Source organism: Coturnix japonica, chromosome Z (assembly GCF_001577835.2).
Source record: "Coturnix japonica isolate 7356 chromosome Z, Coturnix japonica 2.1, whole genome shotgun sequence".
NCBI classification, from domain to species: domain Eukaryota; kingdom Metazoa; phylum Chordata; class Aves; order Galliformes; family Phasianidae; genus Coturnix; species Coturnix japonica.
Window position 1 is genome coordinate 36,812,806 of NC_029547.1, and position 23,716 is coordinate 36,836,521.

The 23,716-nt window shown below is 42.2% G+C and overlaps 1 protein-coding gene across 17 annotated transcripts in view; it reads right to left on the bottom strand.

The window, feature by feature from the left end:
• Positions 1-15,247: 15,247 nt before the first annotated feature.
• AGTPBP1 (ATP/GTP binding protein 1) overlaps positions 15,248-23,716 on the bottom strand; it is a 69,083-nt gene continuing 60,614 nt past the window's right edge. For all 17 annotated transcript variants that reach the window (XM_015849223.2, XM_032441155.1, XM_015849224.2 and 14 more), the window contains one exon: positions 15,248-18,944. In XM_015849223.2, coding sequence (XP_015704709.1) covers positions 18,767-18,944 — 178 coding nt within the window. In that variant the 3' untranslated portion in view covers positions 15,248-18,766. The remainder of the gene's footprint in view (positions 18,945-23,716) is intronic.

Genomic DNA, 23,716 nt, shown 5'->3' on the forward strand with positions numbered 1-23,716 from the left:
CTCAAAACATGTTTTCATGTCCATTTGTCTTTCACCAAATTCCTGATTCTGAAGAAAAAAGATTATTACAATGATGACTTTATTAAACCCATTTGCAGATACTTGTACAATCGATGCTTTAACGTTTGCCATTTAAAAGCACTTCTCCCAAAAAGCTGGAAAGTGTTGCAGATCTCTGAGAACTTGCGACTAAGAACAGTATCATAAAGCAACTGTGGAATAAATATGTTTCTGTTGTAATTCAAATAAAAAAAAAAATGCAGATAACAAAAAATAGATCATACCAATGATAGTAAAGTAAATATTAATCTGATACTAATCTCTCAGAGTTTGGGCTGAAGGGAGGAGGGAGACAGAGGTTTGTTTCCTCTACTACAGTCACACCATATGAGATCAGGTGGAGACCCCTTCTACACAGACCTTCTACAAATGTAGAATATGAAATTGCTTCATTTTTGACTCTTGGAGCATTGCTAGCAACTCCAATGGCAGGACTGATGGTGGTAACAAGCACTGCTTGGCTGCTTGTAGACAGCCTTTGGAGGAATGGATAAGTATAGGAAGAGGATTCCCGTCCTCTGCAGTCAGAGGAAAAGCAGATCTGATACATACATATATATATGTATATACAAAAGCTTCCTACCTAATGAAAAATTACTGTCACTGTATGAAGTTACAGCACATGTAATTTTTTTAATCTCTCTGAAAAAGCAAGATAAAGTGGAGGAACCAGTAGACCAAGTCTATCAAGCACAACAGCTGCATAAAATAGAGAGCAAAAAGATGAAGATATACTAAAGAAGGAGAGAGAAAATTATGGTTGAAGCTATTGGTAACAGGGCACTCAAAACTTTTGAAGCTGACAATACCAACAGTAAAAGTGGGAGTGAGAAGCTTTTTTTGCCTGCACGAAGTTTTGCAGCCATGATCCATGAAAGGACATGAATCTATTTCAGCTTGCTGCTGTGTAACTCCAGAGCTCTCCCACTGATAAAGGCACTCTGCAGACACAGAAAGGCAGAGCACCAAAATGCACAGTGCCTCTGTTTGAACTGTAGGACACTTGTCTTTTTAATTTTGTGCCATAAGGTATTGCCCCAAGAGATCCAGTAGATCCAGCTTCATTGTGACATGCATCAAAGACATGATGGAGGCCAAAGAATTTGGATCAGATTTTTGTTGCATTTTGTTGTTGTTGTTTTTTTCTTTTTAAAATCTCTTCCTCAAATTTCTTGGCTGAAGCCAGCTGCCTTATCCTACCTCACTTTCCCAAGTTATGAACACAGATTTTGCACTAACACATAGCAGGATGAGAGTCCAAGAGTTTTCAGCTATGAACTGCTTTTCAAAAGAAAGGCTGCCTGATGTCTCTTGAGTATTCGGTGTTCTTGCTTACCCATGCATGATTAATTTTCTTGTTAAAAAGTTATTTACTAGTTTATCATGAGGCAATCCTTACCCAAGAACACCAAGAGCATCAAAGTTTGCCATGGTGACCTTTGGGATGTAAGGCTTGTGGAAGACAGGTACCCCGTTGGCAGAGAGAGCTGATGTTCTGTAATTTCCACCCAGGAGAGCCCAGCAGAGTTAAACTCTGCTTTCATCTAGGGAGGACTGCTTGTAAACTGTTGCCAGCCAGCTCATAGCTGTGCTGCTCCACACATTACACATGACTCAAGTCATGATAGCTTGAACAAATAAACAAACAGTTGAGGACAGAAATCAAAGCCGTAATGGAATAATGAAAGCCTAAGTTTTTGGGTTTTTTTTCGCACAAATCATCAGATGCTGAATCCATCAGTCTAAGAAGGGGAGAAAAACTATTTGCTCTCCGGGGCTTGGGTTAACTTTTGTATGTTTTTTAAATCACACTTATTTTGGTGTTCCAATTTTGGTGTACACTAATTTCGATGAGAAGCAAATGTATATGTTCCTTCTGCATACTAATTTGGGAACACTCCTCTTGAATCAGAAGTCCAAGAAAACAAAGTGAAGGACATTTTAAAGAAACACTCTTTTTAAAGCAGGTCCAGCCTGTTCAGGTGACCTTGTAAAATCATCAGATCACTCCAAATGTGGAGTCAACAGAATAAAAAGTCATCACAGCTTTCCCAAATTCTTTCTTTCAACACATACAGAAGGATTTTTATTTCAGTACCACTGGCAGAGAAACAAACACTGAGAATGATCTACAGTTGTAGCTGTATTTCTCATACAAATTACTCACACAATTAGCATTAACATAGAATAGAAATTTCCCATATGGGCAGTACTGTAGAAAAAAAGCTCAAATTATGAGACTGCCATTAAGAACTTTTCATTAAATATAGACATACACTTATTAGGAAATTTGGGTCCATTTATCCCCCATTACACAGTACAAAAACAGGGTGAATACCAGGGAGATTGCTTACACAGCATATTCTCAGTGAAGATGCAAAGCCTAAATTCTCCAAAATGCTATGCTTAAACACAGTAATATTGTTTAATGACACATTATCTAGTGTCATTAAATAACATCCATGTGTAATTAAACGTCATTAATGTGTAACCCTTTCAACACCATATTTTTCTTTCAAGTGATGATGCAGGATTTGTTTTGAGAGACATTTTACAACATTTTCCATTGAAAAGTTTTATTGTCATAATTTCCATTCATGTCTGGAACAATTGAAAAGAAAATATTTCAGTGACAGAAGGAAAGAGTCCAACATTTGGGAAAGAAAAGTCATTTTATTCTGCATTTTGGTGAGAAGCAGCCACAGAATTTGTTGAAAACTCATCTCTCAGCTCTAGGCTGGTAAAGGTTAGAAATAGTGCAGTGGTGACCAGTTCATCAGAGTTATTACCATTAGGCAGGCTGATAAATTTATTGCCTATTTTGTGATGTCTAGTTCATTAAGTATGCTGTTGAAAATGATGTTATAGCTTGAACATATACCTCATCAAATTACCTGGTCATATTCCAAGAGATTCCCTTGTGATCATTCCAAAGATGTGCTATATTCTTATCTTTAAGATTATCTTTATTGAATCTCTATGGGCAGGGATCAGGGGGAAGGCCAACAAGGCTGTCAACCTGGTGGGGGTCTGCTGTAGAAAATTAGGGAGGCAAAAAGCCAGGCTTGAACTCAACCTGACCACTATAGTAAAAGAGAACAAATAACTTCTTTTTTACAAGTATATTAAGATGAAGGCTAAGGGGAATCTCCAGCCCTTACTAGATGAGATGAGGAACATGACTGCTGAGGATAAGGAAAAGGCTAAAGCTCTCAATGCCTTATTTATACCCATCTTTAACAGTCAGACCAGTTATCCTCAGGGTACTCTAATCCTTGATTCTGACAGAGACAGTCAGAAACTTTATTTTCCATATAAATTGTAACAGTCCAATGGGATCCATTCAAGGGTTCTGAGGGATCCAGCACTCCTGGTCAACCAGAGAGGTCCAAGATAACTGGAGTCTTGACAGTGTAAATCCCATCTATAAGAAGCGTCATTAAGGAGAATCCAAAGAACGACAGGCCTGTAAGCCTGACCTCAATGCCAGGGAAGGTTACAGAATAGATCATCTTCAGTGAGATCACATGGCATGCGCAAGACAACCAGGGGATCAGTCTCAGCCAACATAGGTTCATTAAAGGCAGGTCCTGCTTGATTGAACTCACATCCTTCTATGACCAGGTGACTTGCACAGTAGATGAGAGAAAGGCTGTTCATGTAGACTGCCTAGACTTCAGAAATGCCTTTGATTCTGTATCCCACAATATTCACCTGGAGATGTTGGCACCCCATGTCTTGGACAAATACATTCTGTTGGGTAAAGAGCATGCTGAAGGGTCAGGCCCAGAGAGTGGTGGTGAATGGAGTTAAATCCAGCTGAGAAACAGGCAAGAGTGTGTTCCCCAGGGCTCAGGATCAGGGCCCATCCTGTTTAATATCTTTATTGATTACCTGGGTGAGGGGATTGTGTGCATCCTTGATAAATTTGCAGATGACACCAGTTAGGAGGAAGTGTTAAACTGTCTGTGAGGGTTGAAAGGTCCTTCAGAGGGATCTGGACAAGCTAAATCACTGGGATGAGGCCAGTGGGATGAAGGTCAACAAGACCAAGTGGAGAGTCCTGCACTTTGGTTACAACAGTCCAAGGCAATGCTATAGGCTTATAGGTGCAGAGTAGCTGGAAGACTATGTGGAAGAAAAGCATCTGTGGGTGTTGGTTGAAGTTTGGCTGAACATAAACTAGTAGTGTGCCCATGTGGCCAAGAAGGCCAGTGGCATACTGGCTTGCATCAGGAATAGTGTTGTCAGCAGGTGCAGAGAAACAACCATACCTCTGTACTCCACCCTTGTGAGGCCACACCTTGAGTACTGGGTTCAGCTTCTTTTCTCTACATGAAAGATATCAAGGTAACAGAAAGAAGGGATGCCATTCAGAAAAACCTCAACAGACTCAAAAGGTGGGCCCAGGTGAATCTAACATGGTTCAACACAGCAAAGTCCAAGGATGTGCACTTGGGCTGGAGAAATCCCAGGCATAGACACATACAAGGAGGAGCAGTCCTTGAGTGTAGCCCTGCAGAAAAGGACCTGGTAGTCCTGGTGGATGAAAAACTTAACATGCACTTTGCTCCTGCAGCTTGGAAAGCAAATGGTATCCTGGGCTCCATCAGAAGAGGGGTGGCAAGCAGAGATAGGGTAACAGAAATAGGATGAGAAGGAATGGCCTCAAGTTGCACTGGGGGGAGGTTCAGATTGGGTATTAGGAAAAAATTATTCTTTGAAAGAATGGTCAGACCCTGGAACGGACTACCCAGGGAGATGACTGAGTCACCATTCTAAAGGTGCTCAAAAAACCTTTATATGTTGTACTAAGGGACATGGTTTAGTGGGGAATGTTGGTGGTAAATGGGTGGTTTGACTGGATGGTCTTAGAGGTCCTTTCAAACCTTTATGGTTCAGTGATTTTCTTCTAACACAATAATGGAATTACTTGGTTTTTCATTTTGAAAGGAATTTTTATATTAGTTTTACTTCAAAAATTATTTGCAGAGCATTGACATCTTGTTATATTACCATAAAGGACATTTTTCATGGGAGTAATTTTCAGGGGAATTTCAAATCTTTCTCTGTTAAACTTGTTAAATTTGCCATGCAACAGAAAGTCTGGTTACTGTACAGGTACTGACTCTGAGTCTACTTTCTGTTGTACAAGGAATCTATCTCATGAAGAAATGAACACTGGGAAACATAAAGATTAATAGAAATACTCCCCAAATATTGTATTAATGGGATAACAAGTGATTATAGAGACCAGAGACAATCCAGGTTTTTGGCAAGACAATTTCATATGAAATGTCTCCAAAGAACAAACAGGTTGTATCCTGTGCTCTGGCCACTCTGTTATACTGGCTTCACTATGTTCCTCCCATATCCTTGGTCTTGCCACCTTCCATAAAGAATCTCCCGGGACAAGGGCTGTGCTCTCCAATGAGTGTGGACAGCACTCAGAATAAGTGAGTTTGCTACTACCTGAGCATTATTAAAACAAAGCCAATAAATCAGTGAATAGATAAAACCCTAGGATTCCAAACCATCAGATTCATGCATGGCACCATGACACTAGCCAAGGTGCAAGCACATTTTTGAAGCTCAATGTGATTGTTTCTATAGTCGTGGGTCTATCACAGGGAAAGGGTACTGCGAGAGAGAAATCAGTGCACATGTGTGGGCTACTACATGGTAAATCATTTGTGGTACAAAATAAATAAATCAACCAATATCCAGGGAAAATCTATAATGAATAATTACTTTTTCACCAAGTCAACATTCCTCACAGGTCTACTGGGACAAAACTTCACATACTACATAGTACATTTTGTTCTTGTCCCTTCCTCGCTGGTTATATCCTTCGTATTCCTTATCAAGACTGTTTTCATACTAAATACATTTGAAAATATACAAAGACTTAGGACTTACATAAATTAAGACCTGTAAGTAACTCAGGAAGTTTTCTATTCATTTACTTTACCTTTCTTAAATTATACCATACAATTTTTCTACAATTTGTGAGAGATATTCTGACTTCTGACTGATGATGGAGTCCATCCTCAGTAATATTCTCAGATGGAATCACACAATATTGTAGAGAAGTAAAAAATCACCTACAGCAGCTCAGCCATTATTCATATTACATTTGAAAGGCACAGAGAAACTAAATAAACTTCCTTTGTTCTATCCCTCTCCCTGATGCTGTAAGTTTCATCCAACTTCTTGAAGCAGTGCTGCAACCTGCCAAAATTATTATCTCAGAGAACTAGACACAACAATATTCTTAGAACCATAGCACTCTTTTTTCTAAAAATGAAAAATATGAAAATATTTTTACCAAGAAAATATGGTATAATTATGATTATATATAAATTAATCATCATTAAATTCTTCTCTATTTTATTAGATTATTTCACATTTATCCAAATGCAGGTCATACCCAAATTCATGTGCTCCATTAAACAAATTATGCTGATGAGAATAGAGAGAAGGCAGAAAGAAAGAAGATGATCACAAGACACTAATACAATTAAGTCAATAAATTTAACATATATTATCTAAAGTTTTATCATGTAAAAGTAAAGAAATCTTGTTCATTCTATTTAACAAGTCCTACCACAGAGAAATGATAATTTTACCAGGAAGATTCTTAGTACAAGACAGAGTACACTGTGAAGACTATGACAAGAAAAAAGAGAATAATTTCATCACAGAACTAGCCGATATAATTGCACTTCAAAAAAGCTCAGTAAATTTGAAAGTGTTTGTGAAGCTCTCAGTTTTCCCATGCTAAGACTATCTGCACTAAAATTTCTGTATCTTCTTCCTTAGGGTAAAGTACAGACTGGAGCTTAGACTTTGGGCCCAAGATGAATTTGAGATTAATATTTTCTTATTATTAAAACGAAATATTATGCATTACAGAAATAATTCTCCTCCTTGTGCTCAACCTCAGGTTTTCCCTCTGACTTCAACCTAATGAGGCATATTTTAAAATGTCTATAATTTTCCATAATTGAAACTATGCTAACATACGCATAGCATATGTATTTCAGGAACAATGCTAATGACACACCTGTGTATCAACAACTGGAAAGCTCTCAGAAAAAGTGTATAGGAAACATTTATTTATCTCTTAGATTCCTGGTAGCGTTTCATTGTCAACACCTAGTGAAGTACTTATTCACCACTTCATTAAGTCCAGGTCTTCTCATTACTACAGGCACACCTGAAAATACAGCAGTAGTCAGGGACAGCCGGTATCAGTGTGACCCTCAGCTGCCATTTACAGTGCTGCCTGGAAATTCTCCTGGCCACAAACAAGGAACTTTCCTCCTCCAGCACTTCCACAACTATTATGCACAACGTTCTATTGCTCAATTTCCTGTTCTATAGGATATTAACCAACATCCAGACGCATGTTGCAAAAGTAAAGAAAACTAAATTGTAAACTGGAACCCTACATAAAAATCAGACACTTCCTCTCTTCAGAAGAGTCTTACGGCTTTGAAATGTTACACTCTGCTGAATGCCACATGGACTACTTTTTTACCTCCTTACAAGATTTCTCAAGGGATTTTTCTACTAATTGACTTCACATGGGGATGCAAATATTTTACATACATAATGATATCTGGCAATGCATGCTAGGTGTATTACCATTCTCATAAGCTTTCAATAAAGCAATGATTCTTTTATATAAATTTATTCTTTTACGTACCTTACATGATATAATATAGCTGTCCTTATCCGTTTACAAACCTTCAGATGGAAAATGGTACATTTCTTCCACAGTATAGATCTACATTATGAATGAAGCTTTGAAGAACATCATTGAAAAGAAGGAGTGACCTTGGGTTAGTTCTATCTGCAGCTGTAGAGGCAGATGGCTTTCTGTAAGAAACAGTGGTGCTTTCAATCAGCACATGAGCCTTCCTGCACATAAGGCTGGAGTCTCAGGTACACTCTTTCCAACTTCAGATTTGACTAATGCTTTAAAACCTCTGTCGGATTATTTCATTTATACTGTTACCTTTACACTGGTACCTGCTAAGGGTCACCACAAATCCTTGTGATGTAAATCACTGAAATTTAACAGTGGTAACATTGTGTATAGATACTGGCTTTAAGGTGACAATTTCAAGTTACAAGGAATGATTTGACTCATTTTTTTAGAAGACAACTTTTCTCAGCTTGGGACATTAATAATGCAACAAACAATAGTTAAAAAACTGTATGAATACCAAAGAGAGAATGATACGAATAGAACACACAAGCTTAAATTCTGCAGTTATTTGGGACCCCTGAGCCTTCTACTCACAGGCACATACACATACACATCCGCAAGGATCCTGCTTCTGTGCACTGGAGTAGAAAAGAAAAAGCTGGGCGGGGGATCTTATCAGTGCTTATAAGCAACTAAAATACAGGAGTCAAGAGGATGAGGCTAGGCTTTTTATGGTAGGGGATTGGATCAGGTTTTCTCCAGGGTTTCCTCCCAGACTCTACAGTTCTGTGATTCTGTAAGAACACTGCAAACTGTAAAATATCTGCTGCATGTGCTTCACCTTTCCCAGCTCCCTGGAAGGCAAACCATCCTTGTTTCATCTGCAAGTTTGAGGCAAAGCAAGACAGTTGTTCCATGAATATAACTATCTAAATAGAACGTTCCTGGGCTGTGGACCTCCATGTTCTAGAGCAAACCTCATTATTCTCAGCATTTCTAACCTGCCTAGCATTCACCTTAAATTGAGAGGTCTTATGCTGAAGGAAGACATCTACAATAGCATTACATCATCTTTGGACTCAGCTTCCCGCTTTCATGCTCAAAAATAATTTGAATTGCAGAGTGAGTTCTCTACTTACACAACAAGCAAATCTTTTTGGTTTTGTGTTTGTTTGTTTGTTTGTTTGTTTGTTTGTTTTTAAACTAAGTAGGAGAAAACATTGGTTAGAATTTGCAATAAATATTTCTTCTACTAAGCTGTGCGCATTTAACGTTTTACCTTGCTAAGTTTGGATGGACAGTGCAGAAGCAGCTCCTCTTCTAAGTTATTTCAATCTGATCTTCAGTCTTTTGATCGCCGAAGTCCCTTTTGATCGCCGAAGTCGCCTGACTCGGAGCCGTCCTGGACCGATCAGCAGCGACTGACCGCGTGGTTCAAGGGGGATCTCGGGCGGTTCCTTCAAGCAGGGAACCCCCGGGCAGAGGAGAAGCCTGGCAGCTCTCACGGGAGCAGCTGACGCAGCCGCTGACGCAGCGTGTGGGCGTTGCCCGGCAACGGAGGGAGATTTAAACGGGCACCAGAGACGGACAGTAGGAGGCAGGGCTTGTGCACCTCGTGACTTCCTGTTTCAGTTCTGGTAAGTATCTGATCGACATGGTTGCTCCCCGGCGAAAGGCGGCTGCCAGAAATACTGAGGAGGCCCAGACAAGGGTCCCGATCTCTCAGAAACGGGAGGCAGCAACCAAGAAGACTGCAGAGACCAAGACTGAGGTCCTGCACATGCCTTATAGGAAGGCTGCTGCCAAAAAGTCTGAGGAGACTCAGACTTAGCCCCCAACCCGAGATGCTGGTGTGCAGGTCTCTGGCTGTACTGAGTGCCAGAGCCTGGCCCTTGCAGCGCTGGGTGAGGGAGGCAGTGATTGTGTTCGCTGCGATCAGGTTAACTACTTGCTCAGCCTCATAGTTGACCTGAAGGAGGCAGTGGAGAGGCTGAGGACTATAAAAGAGTGTGAGAGGGAGATTGACTGGTGGTGTCAGTCCCTCTCAGCATACAGCCGAGGCTCCTAATGGAGCATGTCAGCCCCTGCCACCTCACAAACAGGTGGTAAAGGGGAACCAGCCAGCTGGCAGCACTGCAGCGAGCCCCCTGTCCTCTCTTCCCCCCAGCAGCAATTTGAGAAGGGAGGAGGAGTGGAAATGGGTACCTGCTTGGAGGAAGGGGCATCCCCCATCCCGACCATCCCCGGCTCCCCAGGTGCCTCTGCGAAACAGGTTTGAGGCACTGGAATTTGAGGGGGGGGACGGGTGAGAGCGTGGAGACAGGTGCACCCATGAGGTTGCCTCAGGCGAAGCGGTCGCCCCCAAGCCTCAAGACTGCTTCTACCCGTAAGGACAGAAGGGTGATTGTCGTAGGTGACTCCCTTCTGCAAGGAACAGAAGGCCCTATATGCCGGCCCGACCCTACCCGCAGAGAAGTGTGCTGCCTTCCTGGGGCACAGGTCAGAGACATTTCAAAGAAAATTCCTAGGTTGATTCAGCCTTCAGATTACTATCCACTTTTAATAATTCAGGCTGACGGCGAGGAAGTTGGCAAGGAGAGCCTGAGGTCCATCAAGAAAGACTTCAGGGGAATGGGGCGAATACTTGAAGGAGCCAAGGTGCAGGTGATCTTTTCTTCTACGCCCATGGTGTCAGGAAAAGGTACAGGGAGGATCCAAAAAACCCAACTCTTAAATAGATGGCTTAAGAGCTGGTGCAGACACAAGAATTTTGGCTTTTTTGACCATGGGGCAATCTACACTGCACCTGGCATGATGGCTGCTGATGCAAGCAGCCTGTCCCTGAGGGGTAAGAAGGTATTAGCTGAAGAATTAGCGGGACTCATTGGCAGGTCTTTAAACTAGGAACGAAGGGGGAAAGGGGTAAAATAAGGGCTACTGGGGTTGAAAGGGTCATTTGAGGGATTGTACCAAACTCCATGGGCAATGATGGCAGAGTGCAAAGGGAGGGAGTAGGGCAGGGGGATGCTGGGGATGCTGCTGTTCTAGTGGATCCTGGATCCCTTATGAAGGTGGTGAGACGGACAGCCTGGCTGAAGTGCCTTTATACTAATGCACGGAGCCTGAGTAACAAGCAGGAGGAACTGGAAACTGTGATGCACTCTGAAAGTTGTGACATTGTTGCTATCACAGAAACATGGTGGGATGACTCCCACAATTGGGATACTACCATCAATGGCTATAGGCTCTTTAGGAGAGATAGGCAAGGTAGGAAGGGTGGGGGAGTCGCTTCTCTCTGTCAGTAGATTGATAACTGTGAGGAGCCCCCTATGAGAAACAGTCAAGAACAGGTTGAGAGCCTGGGTTAGGATTAGAGATGGGACTAATAAAGGTCGTAAGTTAGGCAAGTTAGGTTATTCTGGGAAAGGGTTAATACTACATGGCCACGCTGGACAAGGGAGGAAGGCTGGACCTACGCTTTACGAGGCCTAGTCTATGCTCCAGAATGCATGACGCAATCTGGCTCATGGGCACTTGTCTGGTTGGGGGACTTCAACCATCTGGACATTTGTTTGGAAAAACCACACGGCCGAGCTGCAAGAGCTCCCAGAAGGCTCTTGGATCTCCATTGATGATTAGCTTTCTGTGTTCAGGTATTGTTGGACAGACCGATCCAGTAGGTCAAGCGCTTTCTGGGACTGCTGCTGCTCAACCAATGCCTGAGAGAGATCATCAAAAGGCGTCAAGGTTGGAGGCTGCCTTGGGGCTCCAGCGATCGAGCACCGGGTTGAGTTTAGTGATCTCAAGCGATTGTGGGCCTGGCAAAAAGCAAGGACCAGGGACGACTGAGACTTTAGAGAGCAGACTTCGCAAGCTACTCAATGGAATGTCTGGCAAGATCCCCTGGCGCACATGCACTCAAAGCCACAAGGACGTTAGAGGAGAGCTTGGCTTGCTCATTCAAGGATGCCCTCCATAGCCAGCAAAAGGTCTCCATTCCCCTGAATAACGAACAGTGCGGCAGGACGAGGTAGAAACCGGCATGGCTCAGCAAGGCACCTGCTGAGAGAACTGAGGGCGAAGAAAGGGTGTACAAGCTCTTGGAAACAGGCTGTGTCACCTGGGAAGAACTACAGGCCGATGCCGTCGCGGACTTGCAGACGTGGGATCAGGAAAGCCAAGGCGCAGCAGAACTGAACTGGCGACGGGACGTGAAAAACAATAAGAAAACCTTCTAACCAGGTACATTGGCGGGAAGAGACAGGCAAAATGGGCCGTACCATACTTTGGTAAATTAAAAAGGAGAACATGGCTTCAACAGATGAAGAGAAAGCTGAGGTGGGAATGAGTTCTTCACCTGGTCTCACTGGTGGCCAGGATTCTAGTCTTTGCATTGTCCTAATCCTTGCACCCATTACCTCTATGTGGGGGACCAAGGAGGTAAATCCCCCCACCTGTAAGGTAGAGCAAAGGTCTGAGGAGTGGCCTCCTTAGACTGATGAGTACGAAGTCTATGGGGCAGATGGCGTGCATCCAGGGTCTGAAGAAGCTGGCTGAGGTGGTTGCCGAGCCACTCTCCATCATATTGAGAGAAGTCGTTGGTTGTCAGGTGAGGTCCCGGATGATTTGGAGAAGGGTCACGTCACTCCATTTTACAAGAAGGGGAGAGGGGACACCGGGTAACTAGCAGCCGGGTGAGTCTCAACCTCCCATGCCTGGGAAGGTTATGGAACAGATCCTCCTGGACAACATGCTTGATTCACATAAGAACGAGCACGTGAGCATCCTTGACAGCCAGCGCGGTTCACCAGGAGAAGTCATGCTTAACCCAATCTTGTGGCCTTCTCTTGGTAGTAGAAGTTGACGGCGTTGGTGACGACAGGGAAGGCGATCGATGTCATTATACTTGGGACCTGAGCAAGCCTTTGAACCATGGTCCCCCCATCACATCCTCATCTCCAAATTGGAGGGAGGTGGATTTGATGGGTGGGACAACTAGATGGATAAGCAATTGGTTGAAAGGCCACAGACAGAGGGTGGTGGTCAATGGCTCTATGTCCAGGTGGAGGCCGGTAACGAGCGGTGTCCCTCAAGGGTCTGTCTTAGGACGGGTGCTCTTTAACATCTTTATTAATGACATTGATGAGGGAATTGAGTGCACTCTCAGCAAGTTTGCTGACGACACCAAGCTGAGTGGTGTAGTCAATATGGTGGAGGGAACGGATGCCATTCAGAGGGAACCTTGAACAGGCTGGAAAGCTGGGCTCAGGTGAACACTAATGAGGTTTCAACACAGCAAAGTGCAGGTTTTGCACTTGGGCCGGAAGAACCCCAGGCACCTGTACAGGCTGGGAGGAGTGGTCCTCGAGAGCAGCTCTGCAGAGAAAGACCTAGGGATCCTGATGGATGAAAAACTCAACATGAGCCAGCAGTGCACTCTGGCAGCCCGGAAAGCAAATGGGATCCTGGGCTCCATCAGGAGAGGGGTGGTCAGCAGGGATAGGGAGGTGATTGTTCCTCTCTACTCGGATCTTGTGAGGCCCCATCTGGAGTACTGTGTCCAGGTGTGGAGCCCTCAGTACAAAAAAGACATGGAGATTTTGGAAAGGGTCCGGAGGAGAGCCATGAAGATGATCAGGGGGCTGGAGCACCTCCCCTATGAGGACAGGCTGAGGAAGTTGGGTTTGTTCAGCCTAGAGAAGAGAAGGTTGCGGGGTGACCTCATTGCAGCCTTTCAATACCTGAAGGGAACTTACTCCCAGGAGGGGAGTAAACTCTTCGAAAGGGCTGACAACAGCAGGACTAGGGGAAATGGTTTTAAGTTAAAAGAGGGAAGATTTAGGTTGGACGTTAGGGGGAAGTTCTTTACTAGGAGAGTGGTTAGGTCCTGGAACAGGCTGCCCAGGGAGGTTGGGGATGCCCCGTCCTTGGAGGTGTTCAAGACCAGGTTGGACAGGGCTCTGGGCAACCTGATCTAGTAAAGGTGTATGTTTGGTGGCCCTGCTAGGCAGGGGCGTTGGAACTACATGATCCTTGAGGTCGCTTCCAACCTGGGTCATTCTGTGATTCTGTGTGATTCTGTGATCTTCCCATTCCACATTAGCAGCAACATTTCATGTATGGAACACTTAATGCATGGAAGTACTATTGTAGAATTTTGCTAGTATGGTTCTTTATAATAGTGCTATTTGGTACTGCTCATTTAAGTATGCGTTCTTCCAATCTACCATGAAAAATGATGGATGGTAAAGAACCCCATTCCAAGAATGAAGGGCATGCACAAAGCACAAACATTCCATGGTAAGAAATCTGCATAGGCAGCAAAAGGATGCAGCTGGTTGGCATTTAGTAACTACTTAATTTGGCTTAACATATTCAATGGTGTATGGTTTCCTTTTCGATAAACTTGCAATTTTCAGACAATTCTTTCTGAGCTGCTTCAGAAGCTAGACTGATAGTATGTTCTCTTGAAAAAAGAATTGAACCTAACATCTTGTATTACATAAGAATTAATGGGATATGTTTTATGAATTACTTAACACCAACTAAAAAAATTGTCCGTACAATACTATTAAGAATAGTCTAGCCATGCATTATTTAAGATAGTATATCCTTTTATAGCCATTTAGTAGCTCACATTTTGAAGAAATTTCTTCAAAGTCAGTAAGAAATAGTTTGAATCAGCAAATAGCATGTAAGGTCATAGAACAAATGCTTAACATCCCAATGACCTAAAAAAAAAAATAAAAAATAATAAAAAAAAATATTTCAATGAAAGATCTCCTTAGACTAACTTTAGAGTTACAATGACTCTACTAAACTCTGCAAGTTTGGATGACAGAGCTTGCAAATGAAGTTTGCAGTTCAATCAAGCAGACAGATGTAGATTTGTAAACTGCATGTCTATTTGAGAAAATAACACTGATGACTGCTTGCCACTCTTTCCATACTGCTTCATGCAACAAAAAGACCAGCTTCCTGTATTAAATTTTTCCTTAAAAACCAATAAAATCTGAAATACTAAGATTGCTATTGCAAATAGCAAAAGTAAGCTATTCCTCAGCTTTAGACTGAGGTAGATACAATGGGATGACATACTGAAGAATAAAATGTGGCCTTTTTCAGATCAGAAATCTGTTTGCTGTGTAGAGCAGAAAGACCCTCACCGAAAACCATTTTTCTGTATGCACTGTGATTTCTTTCACTGTGATTCATCCAAAATCTTCACTAGTTCAGAAGGGTATTAATTGTATTTTTTAAGAGTTACAATTCAATCTAATAATGTGCAAATAATACTCTAAGCCTGTGGTGTGCTGACTTTGACAAGAATAAAAACAATATCTTTTTTGAAATGCTAAGCACATACCAATTTCCTATAGGTAGGTACACAGTGATAGCAGCAAATGCCATCACAAGAAAGCCTTTAAATTTATAACCAATAAAATGTGAAGGAAAGCAAAGTGATTGTAATTCATTCTTTATTATATATTTTTATTAATAAGTACTGTTACTTGAGGCATGCATAATAACACTGCAACAAGTATATCTATCACAGCATTACAATGGTAACTCTCTGAAACCTGGAATTCTTGCATTTTGGGAACTGCCATTACTGCTACTGCAGTCTTATCTGAGAATAAAATCAGCTCTCCCTGATAAAGCAATCCACCTCCAGAAACACCCAGAGAAGACTGGGTGCCCCGGTGGCGCAAGTGGTAGGAATGCCGCATTGCAACACCGGAGGCCCTGGGTTCAGATCCCCCCTGTGGCGCAAGTGGTAGAAGTGCCGCTCTGCTACACAGAGGCTAGAATCCTGGGGGGTTGGACTCGATGATCTCTAAGGTCCCTTCCAACCCGCACGAGGCTATGACTATGATACTATGATACTTCGGCACGAGCAGCAGATTTGGTTGTAGTTACATTACTGGTGATGTAACCAGTAAAAACACAATATCAAATTTTAGCTGCAATTTGAATGATACCTGGAAAGGGAACAAAGGAATTCATCATTCAGCAATTGCTTAGAAGACAGACAGTAAATAACACAAATCTAATTTTTGTTTGTTACAAGAAAAAGACATTACTCCTTTTCTCGTAGAGAATTAGTCATGCTTATAGTAAAAGAGCGTTATTTAAAACCAAAAATATATTGAAGTGCCAATACACAAAACAAAGATCTCTGGGTCAGGCCATGATAGACTGTTCTGTGGCAGATAGGGAGCTGCCATTCTCTGCTCCTGTTCTGACCAATTAATAGGGGTGAATGCCTCTGTAACAGAGCAGCACGTGCTCAAGCCCCAACTATTCCAGTTTCAGCTAAGCTGTCAAACTTCTCACCAAACTACTAATGTAGTTTTCACACTGGAGTGTGAATGCCAACAATGTTGTTAGTAGTGGCAACAAGTAATAGAGAAGGGATAAATAAGTGAAGTATCTGGTGCCGTGGCTGCTCCACTCAAGAACCTGCATCCCTGTGGGCGCAAATGGAGACTGGGCCTTTCAGAAAGATGTACCTGCAAACAAGGTGCAGAAAAGCATGCCAGACACATGGCCTTTGCACTTCCCACAACATGCAAGGTAAAGATAAAGCTTCACTCTTGTACTGGAACTGCACTGAAGTAGTTCAGACCCACAACTGACAGCTTGACATCTAATCAAATATAGAAATCTATTTTTCAACTACCTTAGAATCTAATGCATGAAAAGAACAATATTTTAGAAAAGTGCCTGTTATCCTGAGTCATTATGTAAGTCATTTGTAACTTCTTTTTTTACACTATCTAGAAGCTGTACAGGACATGAGTACATAGATGTGTGTTTACTTTGGATGAAAATACCGGATTTGGTTTTTTTTTACTACCGAACCAGAATTATTTCTAATTGGATCTAGCACATTTCTAATCTTGTCTGTAGTGCGCAAAAAAATGTTCCAGGATTAATACAAATTCATGAGGGAACTAAGGAAATATGCACAGTTGGGTTAACTAACACTTGGCATTCTGCACCTTCCAAAATTCAAGCCAAAATTATTTACCCAAGTTACTGATGTATGAATCCATAAGGATGAAAATCTATTCATGCAGAGACCTAGTAAAGTAGCACTTTAATAAGAGCATTTTGCACTGCATTCACTGGGTCAATTTAAAGATATTTCAAACTTTGTGGTAAGTTCAATCCTCCTTCCTGGCAGGTAATTCTCCTGCACCTTCACTGCAGGGAACACCTCTTCAACAGGTGTTGAACTTTGACAATAAGCTTTCTTATTCACAGTACATAGTTCTAAGAACACAAGAAATTATTATTTTCACTAGACAAATACATATGGGGATAAGAATCCAACTTCATTATAGCCTCACATCTCCACAGTATGTGACTATTATTAACATAAATATAAATCTTTAAACAAAAATACTGCAGCATAACACCAGACGGCCAGAAACCCTTTCCCATTTTCAGAATTAGAACAATACAGTCAGGCATCAGAAATCAGTGTTCCATTTGAAATGGCAAATCCTGGTGAAAAACAGTTTCCGAGCATTAATGATTCAATATAGTTAATTCCCTGATTTATTTTAATCCTTCTGCCAATAGCACCCTGCCCCTTCAGAATATGGTTCCATTTGCAACAGTAAATGCACACAGTGTTCTCATCAATTAAACCCTTCTGCAATTTATGAGTGTTATTCTTCATGCTCTTTAAGACTCTGCACATGCAACAGAAAATGGATGCTGCAGTGGGGTCACATCCAGTGAAAATCCTTTGGAAAAATATTTTTCATTGCAAAACATTTGAGTTTTGTAAATAAAAGTGTGCAACTTCATTTTTGCATTACATTTTTGCATTACATACTAAGCAGAGATAAGAAGCAACAGGAGCTGGCAGATGACAGAAGACAAAAAAGTAAAAACTTCATGTCTGACAGCTTTAAACATGAAGAATATAAAATCATAGCACAATTTTTCAGGCTGGAAAGGAGCTCAGGAGGCTACATAGTCCAATCTTCTTCTCAGAGGAGGGTTAACACTGAACTCAGACCAATTAAAAGATGTTCCAACAAAACTGGACTTTCCCTCTTTGAGCATTTAAATTGGATATATACATCAATGTGCCCAAAGTAAACTGAACTCCATAACTAAGTATATACCAAACAAAACAAAACAAGAAGCTGGGCAGCTAAACATATATACAGTGTATACATCTAATCACTTGTAGTCACATACACTTCAGAAAAAAAAAAAAAATAAAAAAAAAAAAAAAATATTTTCCTATTAAACCATAGGTATTTTAGTGGGAAAGACTTTTAAAGAAGCATTACAATTCTCGTGAATACAGGCTGAATTGGTTGCAGTGCAGAACTCTTGTACTATGAACAGATGTCACAGTTTCAGCTAATACTGTGGTAACATCATACAATCCTCAGAAGCAAGAAACAAGAGCAACAATTCCTACATCACTTTTTCATTTTTAAGTTGGTAATTATCAAATGTTTTCAGAGCAGGCACTACATTATTGCAAACACAATCAAGTATCTGTATTAACATAATGTTGAAAAATAACCTTTTCACCTCATAATACACACACGCATATGCACACACATACAAACATAATTTAAAAAATCTGTACAGATGAATTTTTCAGGAAGCAACTGTACCACAAAGAATTCATTTCTGCATCCTGACACACCATGAATTATAACCCATTTTTTTGATGATAGGCTTTAAGGACACAAAATGCCATGCAATGCTACTCAGTAGAAAATGAACCAGTAAGGAAATTTATCTAGTTCATGCTCAGAGAAAACACAGTATTCCTTAAATAAAACAAGTGCCAATTTATGAGAAAATCAGAAATATTTATTGTCCTTGAGCTTGAAAGGATCCAGTTATTGTGGTTCCTTAAGCTTATCCCCTTAGTAGACGTGAGCGAGGAAGTATGTGGCTCTGAGAACCCAAGATTCCTCGTTTCTTATTACCAGCTTCAAAGGCGCTTCAAGAAAGGCGTATCCTTGTTGAATCTGAGTCTGAGAGTCCATCTTCTTGGTTGCTGGCCTCATAATCACCCACATTATCAGCTAATTCAACATCTTGATCATCATTACTCTCTGCACTATAATCAACTTCTTCAAGGAAGCGAGGCTCATCTTCATCCAAAACATATGTTGTAGGGCTAAAATGAACAAGAAGTTGCATAAATTATGTTAAAAGCTCTACCCTGAACACAACATTCAGACTGTGCCCTGTCACTATCCCGACATAATCAAAAAATGACCTCAGGAAAAGGACAGTTTACCTAGAGCTGATTTTTGATTAACAACTAAGAGACAAAAACACACTCTGAACTAATTAGTCAATCATACGTAACCCATTATCAAAATGTGCCATGACAAGTCAGCTCTATAACAAAAAAAAAAACCAAAGAACATTAAACGATGACCTGTACAAAGATCATAAAATTATATCACTATCACACATTGCTGCAGGGAACATATACAGAAATAGCAGCTGCTATTATATCTATTATGTCTATGTCTTCAACTCATGGCCTCCAAGAATAATGGAACTGCCACCTTAGTGTAAATTATAAGAAAATTAGTAAGTAACTTTCTGATCATCTCACCTTCCTAGGACAGATGAAACAACAACCAAAATGATAGGCTCTTTCCAGACACAGTTTTACTATTCTCCCTTGGGACATAAAACACTTTCTGCTTAAAAGTGCTAAGTATTGCTAAATGTTTCATAAGTAATTTTATATTCCAATGAAGTACTAAGAAGGTTTTCAATGCATTTTTCCTAGTAATCAACTCACACACAACTAAAACAAATGAATATTCTTACTGAGAGAGATCACAGGGTACTTGTATGAACACTTGCCTATTAATTTTGATGGCTTCTGTCTTAAGGCACACTTCAACTTATCTTGGTTGTGGGTTTGAAATTAAAAGGATTAATCATTGCTTTTTTCTATTAAGAGCTTAAGTGGATCACCTGAATCTTCAATGCAATTTCTCTAGTCAGTATAAATAAATTTTACACTGCTTTTCTTCTACTCAATGAAACACTACATTATAACCTTTTGTGCTGTTGGCAGTTAATTTATACGTTGGAACAACAATAAATGAGATGAATCAATAGTCCTAGCTTATTAAAAATGGAAGTAAAACCTAAAATAGTACAAAAATAAATTATCAAAAATTCAATTTGGTCAGCCTCTGTACAACAGTTCAACTGAACAGAACTAGATATTTCTAAAGATTATCTAGCCTGTAACTAGGGCAACAACCTAACATGGTGGTTAAAGAACTGGTGTTTGAACTAGGTGTTATAGCAAAATTGTTTCCATTTAGGACAGATAATGAGTGAGGAGATCAACCTATATTTTTACTAAGATGCCTCTTCATTTTACAGGTGTGGAAACCAAGGCATCATAAGGAAGGGTACAATCATTTCACGTGAATAACCACTCGCAGAACCAGGAAAGAAACACAGGCTTTTGAGCTTTCATCTTGTGATGTTTTTTGCCTTAGACATTCACTACCTGACTAGTTTTCTACGAGGGGAAAAAAAAAAGAAAGAAAAAAAAAAAAGTTGAAATGTTTCAGTTATTCAATGAGATACCACCAAGTTGTCACGGAGTTCTCTCTAGAGCTCACTCCGGGACAGTGGGAACAAACTCGGGGGAGCTAGAACAACAGTTCCCCCCTTCTCTCTAGCGGCACTGTACGGCCGCTGTAAATGCACACAGCTATTTGCCATCACTTGAGCTAGCACTGCACTGCACCCTCCCCATGCCCTGGTTTCAGCCCAGACAGTGCCAATTGCACACTGATGTGTGGTTGCTTTGAGTGATAGGTGCTCAGCGGGACAGACCTATTGCCGTGATGTCATGAGGCAGAGCATGGCCACAAGGCAGGACTGCAGGGTGCAGTCTGGAATAGAGCATTAAAAAAAGATTACTTTCTGACTTTCTTGCAGTCCAATGCCACAAAATGTTTAGAATCATAGAACCTTTTGAGATGGAAGGGACCCTTAAAGGTTGTCTTGTCAAATCCTCCTACAGGGAGATAAACAGGGACAACCACAGCTAGGCTAGCTTGCTCAGACCCTTGTCCAACCTGGCCATGAAAGCCTCCAGGGATGAGGCATCCACCACATCTCAGGACAATCTGTTCCAGTGTCTCATTACCCTCAGTAAAAGACTTCTTCCTCATATCCAACCCTAAATCTCCCTTCTTTAAGTCTGAAACAATTTCCCCTTTTCCTATCACAACAGACCCTACTAAGGAGTAAGTTAGTAAGAATCCCCTTCTTTCCAGAATCTCCCCTTTAGGTACTGCAAGGCTCATCTCTCAGGTCACCTCAGAGCTTTTTCTTCTCCATGCTAAAAATGTCATGGAGTACCTGAAACTTCTATTGTCCATTATTAACAATCTGCCTCTACTGCTCACTAGGTGGAGGGTACATCCTCCACTTGTAGAAGCCTTTCTTATTCTTCTTTGCACCCCTTGCTAAGACCAGTTTCAGCTGGACATTGGCCGCCTCCTTGATTCCATCCCTACACAACCTAGCAGTATTCCTATACTCCTCCTTTGTTACCATTTCCTGTTTTGCTGTCTGTGCGTTTTCTTCTTGTTCTCCACTTTGACCAGCGGTTCTTAGTTCGGCAGTGCTGGTCTCTTGTCATAGAATCATAGAATCACAAGGTTGGAAAGGACCTACAAGATCATCTAGTCCAACCGTCCTCCCTTTACCATATGTCACGGAGTTCTCTCTAGAGCTCACTCCGGGACAGTGGGAACAAACCCGGGGGAGCAGGAACAAAAGTCCCCCCCCCTTTTCTCTAGCGGCACTGTACGGCACAGCGCGGTGCGGCGCGGCCCGGCCACGTGCGTTTCGGGAGAGGGGAAGGGGAAGGGAGATTGCGATTAGGTCTAACAAAAAATGAAGGAGAAAAAAAGGTGATCTGAGAACGAACGGCAGTTTAATAACCTAATAACGCTAAACAACAACAAGAGAGTTTCAACAAAGAGAATACCAAGTCTCCAATCTCACCGATGGAGCTGTGGAAGGCAGGAAGCTCCGACCGCGTTGTCTCCTCGCAGGGAGCCGGGGCCACCAACCCCGTCCCCTTCCCCACTTCCCCTCCGGTGCCCCTCCCCACACGCCCATTTAAGGCAGTCCACAGAAAAAAAAAACTTGTCCCCTTTACTCCCATTATTAGGCATGGTGTTCTGATGTGGAATACCAACACCAACCAAATTGCAAAACCATAACATTCCACCCCTTATTACACATCACCACATCATGCCTAACTTTTATCAACATATAAACAGAACAGTAGTTAACATGCATTACATATGTACATACAGATATATATATATATATACACACACATGGAATCACAGGCTGCACTCCCCCAGCATCAAATTTCCCTGTGGCACACACTGAACATCCCCATCCTTCTGCATCACCCACCAGGTGCACCCAGGTCCCTGTGCAAAGACAGTTCCGCGGAGGGGCCTCCCTTTTCCAGAGGCTGGGAGGACCCAAACCGCTTTTCCCAGCATATTCTTTACATGCACCACAGGAACCTTGTCTCCCTCCACGGTACGCAGGGAGTTGGACTGTGTAGGGCCGTCTCGGTTGGCTGATCCTCGGGTGTTTACCAGCCAGGTGGCTTCTGCTAGATGTTTCTCCCAGTTCTTAAATGTTCCACCACCCATCGCTTTCAGCGTGGTTTTCAGCAAACCGTTGTGGCGCTCGATCTTACCAGCGGCTGGTGCGTGATAGGGGATGTGATAGATCCACTCGATGCCATGTTCTTTGGCCCAAGTGCTCACCAGTGAATTTTTGAAATGAGTCCCATTGTCTGATTCGATCCTCTCTGGGGTGCCATGTCGCCACAGGATTTGTGTCTCTAGGCCTAATATGGTGTTTCTGGCAGTGGCATGGGGTACCGCATATGTCTCAAGCCACCCGGTGGTTACCTCCACCATGGTGAGTACATAATGCTTACCATTACGAGTCTTTGGCAGGGTGATATAATCAATCTGCCATGCCTCCCCATATTTATACTTTTCCCATCGCCCTTCCCCCCAGAGAGGTCTCATCCTCTTGGCCTGTTTGATCATGGCACAGGTGTCACAATCATGGATGATCTGCGCAATAGCGTCCATAGTTATGTCCACCCCTCGGTCTCTAGCCCACTTATGTGTTCCATCTCTGCCTTGATGGCCTGAGGTCTCATGGGCCCACCGAGCTAGGAATAACTCTCCCTTATTCTGCCAATCCAGGTCTATCTCAGCCACCTCAATTCTGGCAGCTCGATCTACCTGGTGGTTATTTTGTTGCTCCTCTGTTGCTCGACTCTTGGGCACGTGGGCATCTACGTGACGCACCTTTAGGACCATGTTCTTTATTCGGGCAGCAATGTTCTTCCATAGTTCAGCGGCCCAAATAGGTTTACCTTTCCGCTGCCAGTTGTTTTGCTCCCATTGCTGCAACCACCCCCATAAGGCATTGGCCACCATCCATGAGTCAGTATAGAGGTAAAGCACTGGCCATTTCTCCCGCTCAGCAATGTCTAGGGCCAGCTGGACAGCCTTTACCTCCGCAAATTGACTCGATTCTCCTCTTCCTTCCGTGGCCTCTGCAACTTGTCGTGTTCTTCCATCTGCGATGTTTCCCAACAATGCGGCACGATCCATCAGTGAACAGGGCGAACTTCTTTTCGTTTTCCGGAAGTTCATTGTATGGGGGAGCCTCTTTGGCGCGTGACACCTCTTCTGCTGGTGGTGCTTCAAACTTTTTACCTTCGGGCCAGTCCATGATCACTTCTAGGATCCCTGGACGGCTGAGGTTCCCCATCCGGGCCCGCTGTGTGATTAGTGCAACCCACTTACTCCATGTGGCATCTGTGGCATGGTGAGTGGAGGGAAC